This window comes from Labrus mixtus, chromosome 2 (assembly GCF_963584025.1).
Source record: "Labrus mixtus chromosome 2, fLabMix1.1, whole genome shotgun sequence".
Classification (NCBI taxonomy): Eukaryota; Metazoa; Chordata; class Actinopteri; order Labriformes; family Labridae; genus Labrus; species Labrus mixtus.
This window is the reverse complement of record NC_083613.1, coordinates 29422183-29438540: the sequence shown is the minus strand read 5'-3', so window position 1 is coordinate 29438540 and position 16358 is coordinate 29422183. Positions and strand designations below refer to the sequence as shown.

General features: G+C 42.8%; 1 protein-coding gene across 3 annotated transcripts in view; it reads right to left on the bottom strand.

Annotated features, from left to right (window-relative positions):
• The window catches only part of grin2bb (glutamate receptor, ionotropic, N-methyl D-aspartate 2B, genome duplicate b), a 109140-nt gene that overhangs the window by 11248 nt on the left and 81534 nt on the right, over positions 1-16358 (bottom strand). For all 3 annotated transcript variants that reach the window (XM_061065160.1, XM_061065162.1, XM_061065163.1), the window contains exons 9-14: positions 15332-15503; positions 13176-13329; positions 10896-11021; positions 8594-8823; positions 6584-6744; positions 3871-4058 (exon numbers count right to left, since the gene is read on the bottom strand). In XM_061065160.1, the coding sequence (XP_060921143.1) occupies positions 3871-4058; positions 6584-6744; positions 8594-8823; positions 10896-11021; positions 13176-13329; positions 15332-15503 (1031 nt within the window). The remainder of the gene's footprint in view (positions 1-3870; positions 4059-6583; positions 6745-8593; positions 8824-10895; positions 11022-13175; positions 13330-15331; positions 15504-16358) is intronic.

The following is a 16358-nucleotide window of genomic DNA, read 5'->3' as shown; positions in this document are numbered from 1 at the left end:
CTGAAATAACTCATGATCAATGCATCCACATGCTGAAAATCAGCGAGGAGAGTTAACCAACGAGCGGCTATAAGATTTTATTAACGCAGCTCAGTCATGAGAGAATAGTGAATTGTTTATTGTTCAGAACCAGTTTAAGTACTGATTCTTCTTATCGTCCACTGATCTCAATGACAATGACATAAGAGCAGGACGAAAAATTCTCTCCAACGCATGACCCCTGCTTTTGAATCTGTGTCTACGTTCTTGTTTTCAACCCAACAGCGTGACCCAGATAGAATCCCTGCAGCTGGGTCAATAAGCAGAATGTAATAGAAATCTATATTATTATAAGCATGCTCTGCTTTGTAATCCTCCTTCTAGTCTCATCTTTCATCTTTCCCATCGCTCTCCAACATTTTTCACACTTTTCCCACATTTCTCCTGACCCTGTATCTTTGCAGAGATAAAGTTAGCGGGCTGCTTCTGCTGCTCTCTCAGCACACATGACTTACGTCTTTATTCATGTGCGGACTCTTAACAGGAGGAGACAGATATGAGCAAACATCGATGAGTCTGATCTCTAACGTACGTGTGCTGACAGTAGCAGTAATAAGAGGAAACGTGTGATGTGCTGACCTCATGTACATACTCAATACAACAAAATGATTTGACTGTCGTTCGGTAAATTTGAGCAGAGAATGTTGTCTGATGTTTAGGGAGCACACAATCAAGTCTGCACACATTTCCATACACTAATACATCACAGACACACACACACACACACACACACACACACACACATCACTCAGCAGTGTACGTTGGAACTCGATCTATCTCTTCCAGATCTGATCCAAGGAGAATGTTCTGTCTGCGGTGAACCCTGCATCCATCACTCACACAGGGATGGAAGGCTGTGAAGGCTCTGTGTGTGTGTGTGTGTGTGTGTGTGTGTGTGTGTGTGTGTGTGTGTGTGTGTGTGTGTGAGCTTGCTGCATGGTAAATGTTCTAGCAGGTGGTGAGCAGTATGGAGCACATACTGTCTCTGGAGGTGGAGTGTGACTGTAGGTGTATTCGCAAAAGGAAAGGATTCACATAAGGGACGAGTGTTTCTCTTGGATGAAGCTTTTCCTTCTTTTAAAAAAAAAAAACAACGGTAAAAGAAACCAAAGCTGCTTATACATTTAGACATCCTTTTATCCAGGTCCCTGTTCCCCATAGACCTCCATTCCTTCTCTGTAAGCAGAAACAGTGTCGATTATATTACGGTTGGAGATTAGTGTAAAGCCTCGGTAACTGCTGAGATGACTTTTATTTAAAATAAAAAACATGCAGCATATTCATAAGCACACGCAAAAGTCCAAAACAAATGCAAAAAAAAAAACAACTGCATCAACATCAAATGTGACGCTAATACATAAAGGATGCAAATCACAAATAAACATTACACAAATTAACAAACGCTGCAAATCCAGACCTAAACAGAGGTGGGAAAATGTCAAAGTTTAACAACAGAAAGTATCGTTAAAAATACAGGAGCCAAGAGATTACAGGCAGGTCTGCCTCTTTGTCTCTTACTACATTGATCTAATGTGCCCAAATTGCTCTTGAAGGCACCGCCATCGTCGTGAGTGTGTGAATGAGAATGTGTTTGTGAAAGTGTTGACATGTTGAGGAAAGTGATTTCATCGTGGGAAGTTTAGAAAAAGACTTAATGAGTAGAGTCCATTTATCGCTGATTTTTGTCCTTTTGTTGAAACGCTTGAATGTTGGTGTTAATATTCATATTTATAACCGACTTTGTCAAATCTGCATTTCATAATGATCTACTTTATGTTTGGCTAAGACTGTTGGGAGATGAGAAAGTGTCAGGGCGAGATGGACGGATGAGTAAAACAAACACAGGAGCTTCACCTCAGATGTTTTTTGGCCTAAAGTGAAGGTTGGGACGTCCTGATTGTGTAATATGTGAATCATGAGCTTTAGTAAGTGTTTAAAAGGGCTAACTTCATCTCCAGCTGAACCTGAGCTCAGCTGCAGTGCTCAACTTTCAGCTAACACAGCGTTTGACGTGCTTTTATTCCTGTGGTCGTTACTAGGGGTGTGTCGTCTCACGAGCCGTCTGTACGGATGGAAAATGTTCCTGCTGTGTGTCCTACATCATCATCTGTGTCCTCTGAATTAGCGCAGTGTCATTTCAAGCCAACCAGTCCAAACAGAGGTGCCAAATGGGCATCCTAACATTGAACACAAACCACCTCAACTGGCACAATCAGCTCATCCTGACAGAGCGGCAGCGGCTCGAAGCAGAGGCCCTCATGGATCACCGCACTCGTCATCCTCGCACAGTGACGCCGGACGCCCGGACGGCTTCTCTCGGTCACTACCCAAAACTCACAACAGCAGCTGGGGCTCAAAACAAAACTGACCTACAAATGGAGAGCATCGCTCTGTGGCACATACAGTACAGTAAGTAATACTTTCTTCAAGCTGCACACCAACTCAGGATTCAACTTTCATTTTTAACAATTTGAAATGTCTTCCTCTTGTAGCTGTTTTCAGTTTGTAACCTGTATTTTTAGTATTCATATGATAAGGTGCTGGTGTTGTCCTGCCTTTTTAGTAGTCTGGTGTCACATCTATTGGTAATGACTTCTATACACACACACATATTGGTAATAAACACTCACTTTAGTGTACTTCAGAACTCCCTTCACATCATTTACCAGCCTATTGAGGTGGGAAATGCTTTCAAGTATTACAGCAATTTTCAAAATTGTAGGCTGAGTTTCAGGTTTTGATGTCTGCTTCTTCTTCAAGACGTCTAAGATGTTTAAATTGTTCCTCTGTTTTTAATGTGTCAAATGATGACATTTCAAAGATTTTAAGACAAACTGAAGGAGATTGAAAACATGAGGAAGTGGTTTATTCCAGAAAGAATCTCACAAATACTGTCATGGAAAAATGACCATAACTCTTGAACAGACTTTGCCAAAACAAATAAAATATTTAAGGTTCTCCTGTTTATGAAAGAACAACATCTAACACCCCAGGCTACAAAACTATGGACTCTGCTTCTGAATTCTCTTTCACACTGAGAAAACATGTCAATCACTACCCGTCCCACCATGTCCAGACACCGCAGCCTTTCACGACAGTTGTCCTCCCCAGAGCTCAGCCACCGAAACAGCCTCAATCTCAAGACAACAACTTCCACTTCTACAGCAGCTGCAGCCTCTCAGGGCCTGCTGCTCTATCGCTGTTGATGAAGGACTGAACATTGCCAACCTGGCTCAGGAAGCCTCATCCTGCTGCTGACACCAGGATGTACCAGCAGGTTATCACCACAATCAGCAACGACCACCTTCACAGCTCCTTCACAGCTCCTTCACAGCTCCTTCTCTGTCTCCTTGTTTCCAGCCTTATCACAATGACAAGAGCTTGAACTTTGTTTGATCATTTAGAAACCTAATTCTAATCTATTCCATGAAATGTGAAGCAGGGATTTAACGCAGGGAAGGGAATTACAGCTACAATGAAATTGTCTTTAATGGATCCAAATGTTTGTTTTTCAATATTGTTATGAGGCGCTATTTATGGGTTAATCACTTTAAGGATATTATGATCCCAATAGAAGACCATACAAACAATATTCTTAATAGATACATTTAGATTTTACTACTTGTGTGTCTTTTATGCGACAGTGACAATAAAAACAAAACCCTGATTATTGGGTTAATGTTAATTATCAAACAAATGCAACCATAACAAAGGAAAGAAATAAACAAATGCACTCACTATGAATCCAAACACATGTAAATAAATTCAGCTCTTTGGATATTTACAAGGATTTGCATTAGAATAAAAAAATTGTCTCATTTAATTCCTTACCATCTCCAAACAGCATGAGGATGGCCAGATCCACAGCTCGCTTCCAGCCCGAGTCTTTCTGGATGGCGATGCCGTAGCCGGTGGAAGCGAAAACCTTACCGCTCCCGATGGTGACCAGCTTACAGCCCTCGTCTCGGCCCGCCATGTAGTTCAGCACGGCAGCGTCGTAGATGAAAGCGTCCAGTTTGCTGGAAGTAAAACATGTCAGAAGAACACTTTGTGACAATCTGATAGTCCTTTGTGGCTGCAGTCATATAGTGACAGGTAATGAAAGAGTTTAAAATCAACCCCATGCTCTCTCATTCGTCTCTCTTCACACTTAAAGGTCACATATTATACACAGCACACTTTACCATGGTTTTCTAACACTAAGGTGTCTTTAACCCCCCCCCCCCCCCCCCCCCCCAGTTATGAGATAAGTTCATCCTCTCTGTCATTTCCCTGCTCCACTTTTCAGAAAAGTGCGCTCATACAGGCCATTTAAATAAATTCCCCTCATGACATCACAAAGGGCAGTAACCCCTCCCCCTGTGGGGTGACACTCCCACAGCTAGGTGTGTGTTCTGTCCCCTGAGTCCACACATTTCCACCGTAAACACTAGTGCATGGGGTGAGAAATCCCAAGCCACATACCCTTCCAGAAAAGGGCGTGGTCAGACACAGCTCATTTACATATTTAAAGGTACAGACACAGAAACAGCCTGTTCTGAGCAGGGCTGAAATAGAGGGGTTTATAGACATGATCAAATACAGGATCAGAGTGGATTTAGAACAAGAAACTTCACAGACATGTTTTGGGGAGCTCTGAGACTTATTTAAACTGGTTGAAAATGATAATTATATGTGACCTTTAAAAGCTTGGTTTGTTTGAATAGAAACTTAACTTCAAGACAACAAGTGACCGGCAGACGTGGGCAAGCACGGAGAGACTGACGTGCGGGGATGCAGGACGCCGCTCCGTGTGTTAGATGAAGCCGTTTGGCAAAGCCCAGTGCTTTCTGGACAATACTGGTTAACCAGCATTAGGAGTAATGAGTGCAGCATATGCAGGAGTGCTTTTGCACAACTCCAGTCCAGCTCATCAAAAGGCAGCCCACTGTTTCTCCAAAACAAAAAAACACAAGCGGTCATCTTCAGCGGTGGATGTGCAGCCAGGAACGGCACACACAAGCATGGCGGAGCAGCGGCAGGAGCCGAGTAGCTTTGTGGCACTTCATTCAGGGGGACATTTGAGTAGGTTTTTAATATTGGTTTGAAACTTATTACACGATACACTTCAGCGCTAACACCGCCCACCTAACACCCAACGTCTGAAAACGTTCAAATACTTCAATGACAAAATCTCAAAAAGGATTGGAAGGTAAATGTAATACTGGTAGAGAGTAGAGATTATGTTGAAAAGATAAGATAAGATTACATAAGAAGATTCATAAACAACATACAGTAGTTCGACGCTGTTTGTGGATTTGGTTTCCAGGCGCTTTAAAGGAAATGATAAGAAATACCCAAGATAGAGAGTCATACATGTAAGTGTTGACTTGCATAACACTGAGATTTAAAGGGAAAGGGAGTGTTCATGCTTCATATAATATATATATTTTTGTTTACATTGAGAGAATTTTGTGATTTGATTTTAAGTTGGTAATCTTTAATAAAATATGAGCCAGTAAATGTAGGAGTATTTGATAGTTGGTCACAGAGTCTGAAAAACAAAATCCTCTTACAACCAAAAGAGCAGATTGATTCTACCAGGTGAGAATATTCAACCTTTAGGCTTTTAAATACATGATGCACTTTGTTTCTAAGAATGTAAACCACATATTGTTGCCTCCGTCAGTGAGAGGAGATGTTCAGTTGTCATGCAGACTTTGGTTGACCTAAGTATAGATCTTCAGAGATATGAGGGGAAAAAAAAAGCTTACCGTCACCATGACAACTGTGCACCTCCCTCTGTTAATGAGATATAGTACAAAGCTTCTGAAACAATAGCGATTATTTTTTTAATCTGTTGATTTGAAGGTCAGGAAATGATCTTCAAGCTCAGGTATAGTGTTTAGGAGAAATGACTAAGCTGACCCCTGTGTGTCAGGCCCTGACACGCATGGCATATCCCAGCTGGAAAAACTCCAGAGGACACTACGTAGTCTCTTCTATTCTTCTCCCATGAGTGATATGAAAGGTGAATTGACATGACAGTCCCCAGCTTGGTGACAAACGACCATCAAACAGCGCCTCGGGCTCTGCAGGCCTCTGTGGTTGACCAGCTCAAACTCTCACCAAACACCGGAGGTACTTTACTGCTTTGCATTCTTAATTCTCTGCCAAGGCTTGATGGAAACATTGGAGGACAGGGAGAGGGAGAGAGTGCACAGGGAAAGAAGTTATTAACTTGCTTTTAGAGGCAGAGAGAGTGAATATTAGCAAGTTCTCACAGCAACCACAGGCCATGCTGCTATTTCTGGGCGCCAGAAGCAGGAAGATACACAGACCCACTTGCTGCCCACCCACATTGCCCAGAATTCTCCCTCTCCCTCAGCGTCGCTCTCTCTGCTTTTTCCATGATCATCTTTTTTTCTCTGTGTTGCATCAGAGCTCTACCTCACAGCCCCATCATGTCTATTTTCTCCCTCCTGAGAACCTTTTTCAACTCCCTTGCCTTGCCACACTCTCCCCATACGTGCTGCATCCTCCCCTAAATGTCTCCCCTCCTTACCCAGACTTCAGACTGTACAGCGCTTCGTCTACATTCTTCTGGTGGAAGCTCGTCATGTAAGAGTGCATGTCCCGGTAGTTGTTGCGGATGTTGCGCTCCGTACTCCCGTTGGGGACCGTGCCGAACCGGAACGGCGGCGAGAACTCATTAGGCTTCTGGAACTGTAGTGGGGGTTTACCGGAAAAGAAACCACACAGAGAAAAATTACAGAGAAGTGCTCGTTAGCATGGAGAAAGGCACTGAGCTGCAACAAATAGCCTTTAATGCACTGTTGAGCAGGAGCCTAGGACTGTGCTTTTGAAAGTTTAAAATTAGCTAAATGCTTAAGGTTGTGCTCGACATAAAGACAAACATGGGAGGATCTGGAGGACAGATTTGGACAAACATGTACTGAACTCAAGTTCAAAACATATCTTTGAGCTTTATGCTGAATAAGTGTTAAAAGGGTTCATCTAGGACTGCTGCTTTAATTAAAGCCAATCAAAATGTCTCAAGCCTGAGGGGACAATTTGTCTGAACAACAGTCTAGCCAAAGATGTACAGTGTCTGATACCACAAGACAGAGAGAAGCAAATCCTCACCGTTAAGAGGTTGTGGATCACATTACGCGAAAATGATTGTAGAGTGATAACATAGAAAATGTTAAATTATTCATTGAATCATCTGTGGCTACCTGATTAATCTTATTGTTATGTTAATATGTGTGTGGCAGGAGCTCAGAGAAGAGCAACTGAACAAGGTGAGTCGATTCACAGCAGAGCTGGTGAATATTTATCTTTGAGAAAATCGATTAAGAAAACATGAAGAAAGAAAAAAGAATTGCTCGATCACGCTTCTCAAATCTGAGCGTTTGCTGCTTTTCTTTGTTCTGCATATTTGCATTTTGAGGACTTGAAGGTTTTGGACTGTTGGTCAGACAAAATAAGACAGTTTGAAAACATCATCCGGGCTTTAAGAAGTGCGAAAGCAGTTTTTGGTGCTTGTGGTTCCAGAAAAGAAAAAGGTGAAATGTGATGAAACGTGTCCGAATATCTGAGTGTACAAGAAAAATAAATATAAAAATATGATAAATCAAACCAGTGTTTGTCTAAACTAGCTAACACACAACCCACATCAGAGTGACTGCTGAAGACACACGTTCAATACGCCTTGAAATCACGTCTTACAATCGGGTGTTCATAATGGACGTAATATAAAGTAAAAAATAATTTAACACTTGATATCACTGATAGCATCAAAATGACCTTCAAATCAAATGGTGCCTGGTGAACTTCCATGACCATATTTCTGATCTTGTAACTTTTTGTGCACGTGGTTGCAGTTTGAGATCAACATGCAGGAACTTTGTGATCATCCTGAATCTGGAGTTGTGACTAAAAGGTGATCTGGCCTTCACTGGTCCGGCCCCTTAGCTTTGGATTCCCTGCCAGAGGATCTCAGATTAGCCGATCTGTGTGCACTTTAAAATCATTGCAAAAAAACGTTCTTTTATCTGAGGGCCATCTCTTTTATTTATATTCATGTATTTAGTTTACTTTCTACATATTTCATATCATTTTGTTTTTTTTACATTTTAATAATGAACTTATTGTTTGCTTGATTTACTTTTAATGTCTGACACTGGTGGACCTTCTTACTGGTTTTAAAAGGTACTTTATAAATAGTAATTATCATTATGTTACTATGATGAGTTTAACATACGACACATGAGCTCCTCTAACAGTGCTTTGTTAGGAACACCCGAACTGTTCAGATATTTATGAATAAAACAAGATTATTTTAAGTTCAGTGTTTCTATACGGGCTCCATCTCTGCTCTTTTTATTTGTTTAAACAGAACCCATCCTAAGCAAACAAACCCTGTGTAGACTAGAATATACATTAAATCATGAGGTCCCCCATGGCTCAGGTTCTGTCCACACTCAGTATCACAACTCCCCACATTATGTTCCTCTCACACCTGCTCCCCCGCCCCATAAGCCCCCCTTTTGCACGGCTTTTGAATTCACACCTTCTTGTCTGAAAGGCCCGACACCTGGTCCACATACTCCTCCTGGATCATGAAGGCAGCCAGATTGGCAGTGTAGGAGGCCAGGAAGATGACAGCGAAGAAGGCCCAAACGGACACCATGATCTTACTGGTGGTACCTTTGGGATTCTGCACGGGGACGGAGTTGTTGAAAACCAGACCCCAGAGCAGCCAGACGGCCTTACCGATGGTGAAGGAGGGACCTCCGGGCTCTGGGAGGGAGGGGGGAGGCGAAAAAGAAGAAAGATGAAAAAGACAGAAGATGCAAAAAGGTCTCACAGATCCCAGGTTACATGTTGTGATCTCCTCTGCTACACTATTTACACATTTAGCATTCTTTATTTTCATGTCTGTTATGTTCATTTAATTATTAGTTCTGCTGTGGAGACAGTTAAATGTGTGCCAGATTTCAGTCTAGGTCACATTTCCCCACTGTCATGTCACATTGTACCCTGTTGTATCATATTAGGGCCCGACCGATATGTTTTTTTGGGGCCTATACCAAAATCGATATTGGGATAGAAAAAAAAATCAGATACTGATATATATATCGGCCGATATCTTTCTTAGATCTGCGCTCGATCTGTGGTGATAGCTAGATGGATATAGATAAACACATTTATTGGGTGTTCCCTCAAATGCAGAATCCAGCACTTGTGGAAAATATATCCAGTATAACAACACAAGATGGTCACTCTACTAGAAAGTAACTGTGCATATACGCTTGATGATGCTTGTTGTAATCTATATAGCGCCCTCTGCTGGTGACAGCCAGAAAGAGAACTGCCAGTGTAATACAATGAAACTCAAATGAAAAGCTATTTGACTGGTGAATAAATGTCGGAATATTGGCTACTGGATATGCTAATACCAGCTGATTGGTTGAGCTCTATATTATGTAATTTGATATCGTATCGTATCGTATCGTATCCTTTACCATCATATTGTATAGTATTGCATCGTGTCTTATGGATCCTATCCTATCGCATTGTTTTCTTAGCCTATCGTTTAGTATCATTGGTGCTACTTGGTTTGATCTGCAGTTACTCGTAAAAAGTACTAAATGAGGGAGTAAATAAATGGCGGCTACAAAGACTGGATTTAATGCCAACCTTTAGCTTGTCAGTGATTGCAGGATGTGCTGCACGCTCCATATGCCCTCGTCCAACCTCTACTGTGACAACCTGCTGTTACAGACTAACTCCGCTCCACCTCCCTCCACATTACTATGACAAGGTAGCAGGATGGAAACACTACCTACTGTAGCTCTCTCAGAGACACACACAGAGAGAGAGAGAGAGAGAGAGAGAGGGTGAAGGGGAGTCGATGGGCTCACAGCAGGCTACAATTATGCTACAGCTGTAAAGGACAAGAGCCTTACATAACCTAGAGATTAAACGACGCATAGCTGTGCACACTGACGCTATGACAGAAAACATTCAGACAACGCCGCTGCAGTAAACGCTACTTAACTACACAAATGACACATCATGACTCTTCCCCACTCTGATAACAAAAAAAAAAAAAAAAAAAAAAGAGTGTGAGCAGCAACACTTGTTTTGATTTCGCTCTGAGTAGCTGCTGTTGTGTCAAGCTAATGCAATCCCGGGAGTCAAACAGAGCTGGGTGAGTAAAACTGCAGGAGGAAAAAAATAGATTGAATCTGAACCATTGATTTTGACGTGTAAATGGATTTGAATGGAGCAGAATTTGATTCAACAGGGTAGTGTTGTCCCATACTGCCAGACACAAAGCTGACACATATTTTCAATGCGTGGTAATACATCTATTAAGGTTTATTTACTGTTAGGCTGCCCTTGAGGTGGTGGTGCATCAGCGTTGTGTAATATTTGAAAATGGCAAAATGAAAAATGGTCTAGAAACGGGAGAACAGAGGAGTCTTTGTTGACACAAGGATGTTAAGAATACTTAAGATCACCGATCTGCTTCTTTTCAATGATCCTTTTCATTAGTGAAAGAGCTTAAGTGACTGTGGCTGAAGATAAGTACTTGAAGATATCGAGTCCAGGAGCTCCAGTAACTCTCATTCAGAGGGGATTGTCAAAGTGGTTTTAGTCAAGGAGGCCACGGTTTGGTTGGTGTACTCAAGGTAGCACAATGTCCATTCTAGCACATGACACTGCCTGTACATGTACCTCATTGTCACCTTTTTGAAGCATCAGTTGTAGAGGGTGTGAGCTTATATGTGTGTTACTGTTCGTGTGTGTGTGTGTGTGTGTGTGTGTGTGTGTGTGTGTGTGTACATGTGTGTGTGTGTCCTCACCTCGCCCATCTGCCAGACAGCGATTGTAACCCACCGGGCTAATGTACTCAAACGCAAACACAGCTACAGCCGACACAATCAGCAGCATCACAAACATCATGACCCAGACATCGGCGCTGAAGGGCTCTGCAACACAGAGCGGGAGAGGAGTGGGGAAGGAAGGTGACAGGGAGAGAGGAGAGAGAGAGAGAGGGAGGGAGGGAGGGAGGGAGGGAGAGAGTGGGGAAGGAAGGTGACAGGGAGAGAGGAGAGAGAGAGAGGGAGGGAGAGAGGAGAGAGAGAGAGGGAGGGAGAGAGGAGAGAGAGAGAGGGAGGGAGGGAGTGGGGAAGGAAGGTGACAGGGAGAGAGGAGAGAGAGAGAGGAGAGAGAGAGAGGGAGGGAGGGAGAGAGTGGGGAAGGAAGGTGACAGGGAGAGAGGAGAGAGAGAGAGAGGGAGGGAGGGAGGGAGGGAGGGAAGGTGACAGGGAGAGAGGAGAGAGAGAGAGGGAGGGAGAGAGGAGAGAGAGAGAGGGAGGGAGGGAGTGGGGAAGGAAGGTGACAGGGAGAGAGAAGGAGAGAGAGAGAGGGAGGGAGAGAGGAGAGAGAGAGAGGGAGGGAGAGAGGAGAGAGAGAGAGGGAGGGAGGGAGTGGGGAAGGAAGGTGACAGGGAGAGAGGAGAGAGAGAGAGGGAGGGAGAGAGAGAGGGAGGGAGGGAGTGGGGAAGGAAGGTGACAGGGAGAGAGAAGGAGAGAGAAGGAGAGAGAGAGAGAGGGAGGGAGTGGGGAGCAGGTTGAAGAAGAGGGTACAGCAGGGCGCAGATGAAGATGAAAGAGGGAAGAAGAAGAGAGGAGGGAAACACAGAGGGGAGGTTCATTAAATCAATCAAGACAATTAAAAAAATCACCGCTAGTGTCAACATGATTATTTGTATTTATGTGCTGTGTGCTCCCTGGTTCACACTGATGGACTGTGATTTGAGTTTGTTTGAACACTAACAAGCACTTCTCAGGAGAGAAGCAGAGAGGAAGGTAGGTAGGTAGGTGTGAATGGACACATGTACTCATCCAATTGGACACATTTTCTAACTCTTGCACTCAGCAGTTTTCACACACACGAAATATCAGGGAACAAACACTGTAGTCAAAAAAAAAACAACATGTCGCTACGCGGTACATTTAGCAGCGCTGGAGCCTCAAACAACCTTTATCAGAACACAGAGCCGCTCACATTCAAGTTAAAAGTATTAACGGCCACTTTTGGTACTATTTACAGACAGCATTTCTTAGCAACAGGCAGTAATTGGTTTCAAAATTAGTATGAAATATTTGTATTCAATGCCTCAGTCAGCTGCTGCCCTGCTGGATTCAAATTGAGTTTAAATAGGAAAGGGGATTCACAGAAAAAAAAAAGCAGCGTGCAGACCAGCGTAGCTGCAATATGGTGGCATTTTCGAAGCAGCAGCAGCAGCAGGAAAAGCAAGTTATTAATCACAGAGTCGACGGCACACATGACAGCGGTCGTTCATCTGATATGAGGCTATGAAAACTTTTTGGCATTTTTTGCATCAATCTGAAATATAGTAGGGAGTAATTCAATAAGAAGGAGCAGCCACTGTGACGACTTAGCTACAGAAACGTCTCACTGCTAAGGAAGATAACCAACTGTACTGTGAGGCGCTTTCTGGAACGACTCACTCCAGCCACAACATTTTATCAAGTGATATTTCTAAGACAGTGACGTGCCATTAGTGGTAACTGATGATATAAACTGATGAACATTTTCCATCCTTTTATTAAACCGACATGAGTTTGTTTGGCTGATTCATAGGTAGATACTCCATTTCTATTTTTTCTGTTGAGTTGCTGCTCGACTTTTTTTGGATTTCAGCAGAAATGAAACATTTGGGACTTCAAGACACTTTTAAAGCAAAGACTGAAAGCCTCAAAACTGTGTTCATAAAAATTCAAAATTAAGCTCTCACAGTCACCAATTAGACCTAGAGTATGGTGTGATTATTTTGTATTTCAGAAGTAAAGACTTAAAAACTTAAATCTCAGTGTTTGCACTTTTAAAATGAGGTAATGATGGAATGCATGTGAACACATTCAGACGTTTTTAGTAATTTTGATAGAAAATGCACATTTTCTGTTGCACAACTTTGAATAATTATAAATCTTTAAAGGTAAACCGTTCCCTTACTGTGTGACAAACACTCTCGTGTATTTGTATGTGACATGAGTGTATTTGTGTGCAGAAGTGTTCTGGAACCTGCCAGAAGCATCAGCTCTGTTTCTCCTTACCAAGAAAGGCGGAGGGGGAGACAGTGCCGTTGCTACGGGAGACCATGACACTGATCCCAGTCTCGATGAAGGGCACTGAGAAGTCGATGACCTCGGACCGCTCTTCGTTGATGGTGAGCGAACCCACCGCCATGTGCGCATTCTTCAAAACAACCTGCGGGTTCCACCAGCGACAGACAGACAGACAGACAGACGAGGGGGAAAACACAGAAGATCAGCAGGAGCATGAAGCTGAATGTTCCTGGGACATGATGAGACGAATTTACAACTGCCGACATCCGTACAAAAACCACAATCTGTCTTTCGATTCATCACTTTTTTTGTTAGAGTGTGATCAGGAGGAAAAGCAGATCATTACTATGCTTCGTCCACATCTGACTTCTCACTATTCCACCCTCCCTCTGCGCACACTCAGGTGTATTTAGTGCTCAGTTTGAGAAGCCTCTGGACATGAATAAAATGGAGGACTGTTAATAAGAAATATGTTTGCCAAAGTGAGCAGGAATCCTAAACGCACTTTTATTTTCTTTGTTTTTCACACTTCTTCATTGCAGCCTTCTCTCTCTCTCTCTCTCTCTCTGTTTTCTGCCTCTGTTGTTCTGTTTTCCCCCCTTTGAAATTAAATCATTATCTACTTACTTAGGCATTTAAAGACTAATGCAGCCGTGCATGAATGCACAGCCCATTTGCATAGCGTTGACTTTATGCTGATTTATACTTCAGGAACGGATACTTGAGATTCTCTCATTTTATATCACTGCGCACATCTCCTTTGTTCTCAAGATAATAATGTGGCTCGTTCTCTTCCATAATCAATTAAGTTGGACATCACATCGATTTGTAAGGGCTGCATTGTGCTGAATGTCTAATGTGTAACGAGTGCAGGAGAGAAGTGGGTCTTTCCCCGAGGCTGCTTTTCCTTCTCTGCTTCTCTCGAGAAACGGCTTTCAACTTCTACATGTTTTTTTTTCTTTTTCTTTTCTTCTCCCCATCCCTGATTAAGAACCTCGTTGCTCTCCTGCTGAGGTTTTTACGCAGCTGATCACAGCTCCCCCTCAGGTCAGGTTGGGGGTATAAGTGTATAATAAGTGCTTGATGGCTGACAGAGACGGTGAGAAACTTACAGAAATAAGACTTTCAGATGCTAAATTAAGCCGTGCCATTTCAAATGGCAGTAAAAATGTGCCCAGTTGTAGTAGAGTTAGCATTAATAATACAATACAGATTTAATATTTGAGTACCTTTTAAAGTCAATGTTTCAATGAACTGTATTTGTGTTGTACAGAAAAGTGAAATAGTAGATTCCTTATTCTTCTTTTGGATTTTACAGAGAGAGAGAGAGAGAGAGAGTGGGGAATGACATGCGGGAAAGAAGACAGATTTGAACCCGGGCCGCCCGCTTGAAGTACTATAGCCTCCGTAGACATGGTGCACGCACTAACCACTAGGCTACCAGCGTAGAAAGAATGAAAGATGAGCAAAGAAAAAGAGAAAAAAAACACTAAACACCCACACATGGATCGATATATATAAATCTGAAAGTACATTTTAAAATGAAATGTAATCAGTGATGATGACAGGAAATACGTCAGGTTAATAACCAAAAAAGAAACACTACATTTAGTCTTCATTTCCGCTGTTTTATGAGCTGCTTGATATTTTGGGAGCCTTTCTGGAACTCGTTCCTATTCCCCAGAGGGACACGCCGCCCACAAAGGTGAGCTAATCGGATGCCAATTAAGAAATAGAGCTGCGGTAAAAAGTGGATATAGTGATGTAACATACTGGTTCTGGTGGAAGTGAGAGAAACTCGTGGAATACATTTATTGGGAGGTACACGGCTATATTTAGAGGCTCCGCCGGTTCAATGGAGGTTGTGTGCTGAGGTTTCCTGCGTTCTGCTGCAGTGCTCTCTCAGCTGTGAAAAACACAATCAGCTCATGTGCCAGCAGGTCTGCATGACATCCACTGAACTTGCATTGTGGCTATTTTAAATCCGTTTACAGCCAATGAGGTGTGACTTATTTTCTGGTGTCGAGCTGTTTAAGCTCGTGTGTAACTTCGGACGACATCATTCGACAGATCAGCGAGACAGAATCACAGCCAAGAAAGGATTGAAGAACAAGTGGAGTACATTTGAACACAAGCGTCCTCACCTCACCAACCATGCCGTTCCACGTCCCATTAACCTTCTTGCCGTGTTTGCCGTTGGTGACCAGGTACAGGTCATATGAGAATTTAACCGCCTTGGCGATCTTCTTCAAGATATCAATACAGAACCCTTTGCAGCAGCGCTTGATGTAAATCCCTGAATCGCCCGTCTGATTGCTGTGAGGTGTTACAGAGTGACAGACGGGGAGAGGAAGGAACAGATGAAAAATCAGCGATCTGAGATTAAGGTTTATTTGTGTTTAGGAAGAAAAGATAGCAGTTTAAAAAGAGAGAGGATCAGGAATAAAATGGAATAAATCCATAATGAAACACCTCTATGATATTTGAGACTGAATGATCCGTAAAACATGAACCAGGGGTTTATCTACCTGCATGGCTCTGAGGCTAGTTTTACAGATTTGGCTTTGGGCACACACAGATAAATCTACACATCTCTGCGCATCTGTCTCACTCAGAATGTTTGGCTGGAGAGAAATCCAGCATCTTATTCTCGTTGGCACAGAGCTTTCCATCCCTGAAATGCAGAATGTGAAGATGTCTTTGAAGGCAGAGGTGTGTGCGTGTGTGTGTGTGTGTGTGGAGGGGGGGGGGGGGGGTGTCAGGAAAAAATAAGGCAAAAGATCAGTCAATAAAAGAACCACTGAGCTGGAAGATGTACGACGCCCTCAGGAGATTTCAGGTAGGCCAGTGATAGAAAACGAGGCCATTGAAGAAAATTCATTATCACACACCAAGGAGAAGTGGATGGCAAGAGGGTGAAGGGTGAAGAGTCCCAGGAGAGGGGAAAATAGTCCAAGAAACCGAGACCATGATCTAGTTAGCAGAAGCGAAGCCGGTGGAGGTAATGACAGAACGCTGAGAGACTGTGAGAGGACCAAAATGATCCTTCTGGAGGAAGAGAAATACCACAACACGGTACAGTGACAGCAAAAAGAACTAACAGGAGGACACAAACAAGGAATATTCAAGATGTTCAATAAGTCATGACTTTGAGCTTTCCTCTTAATACAA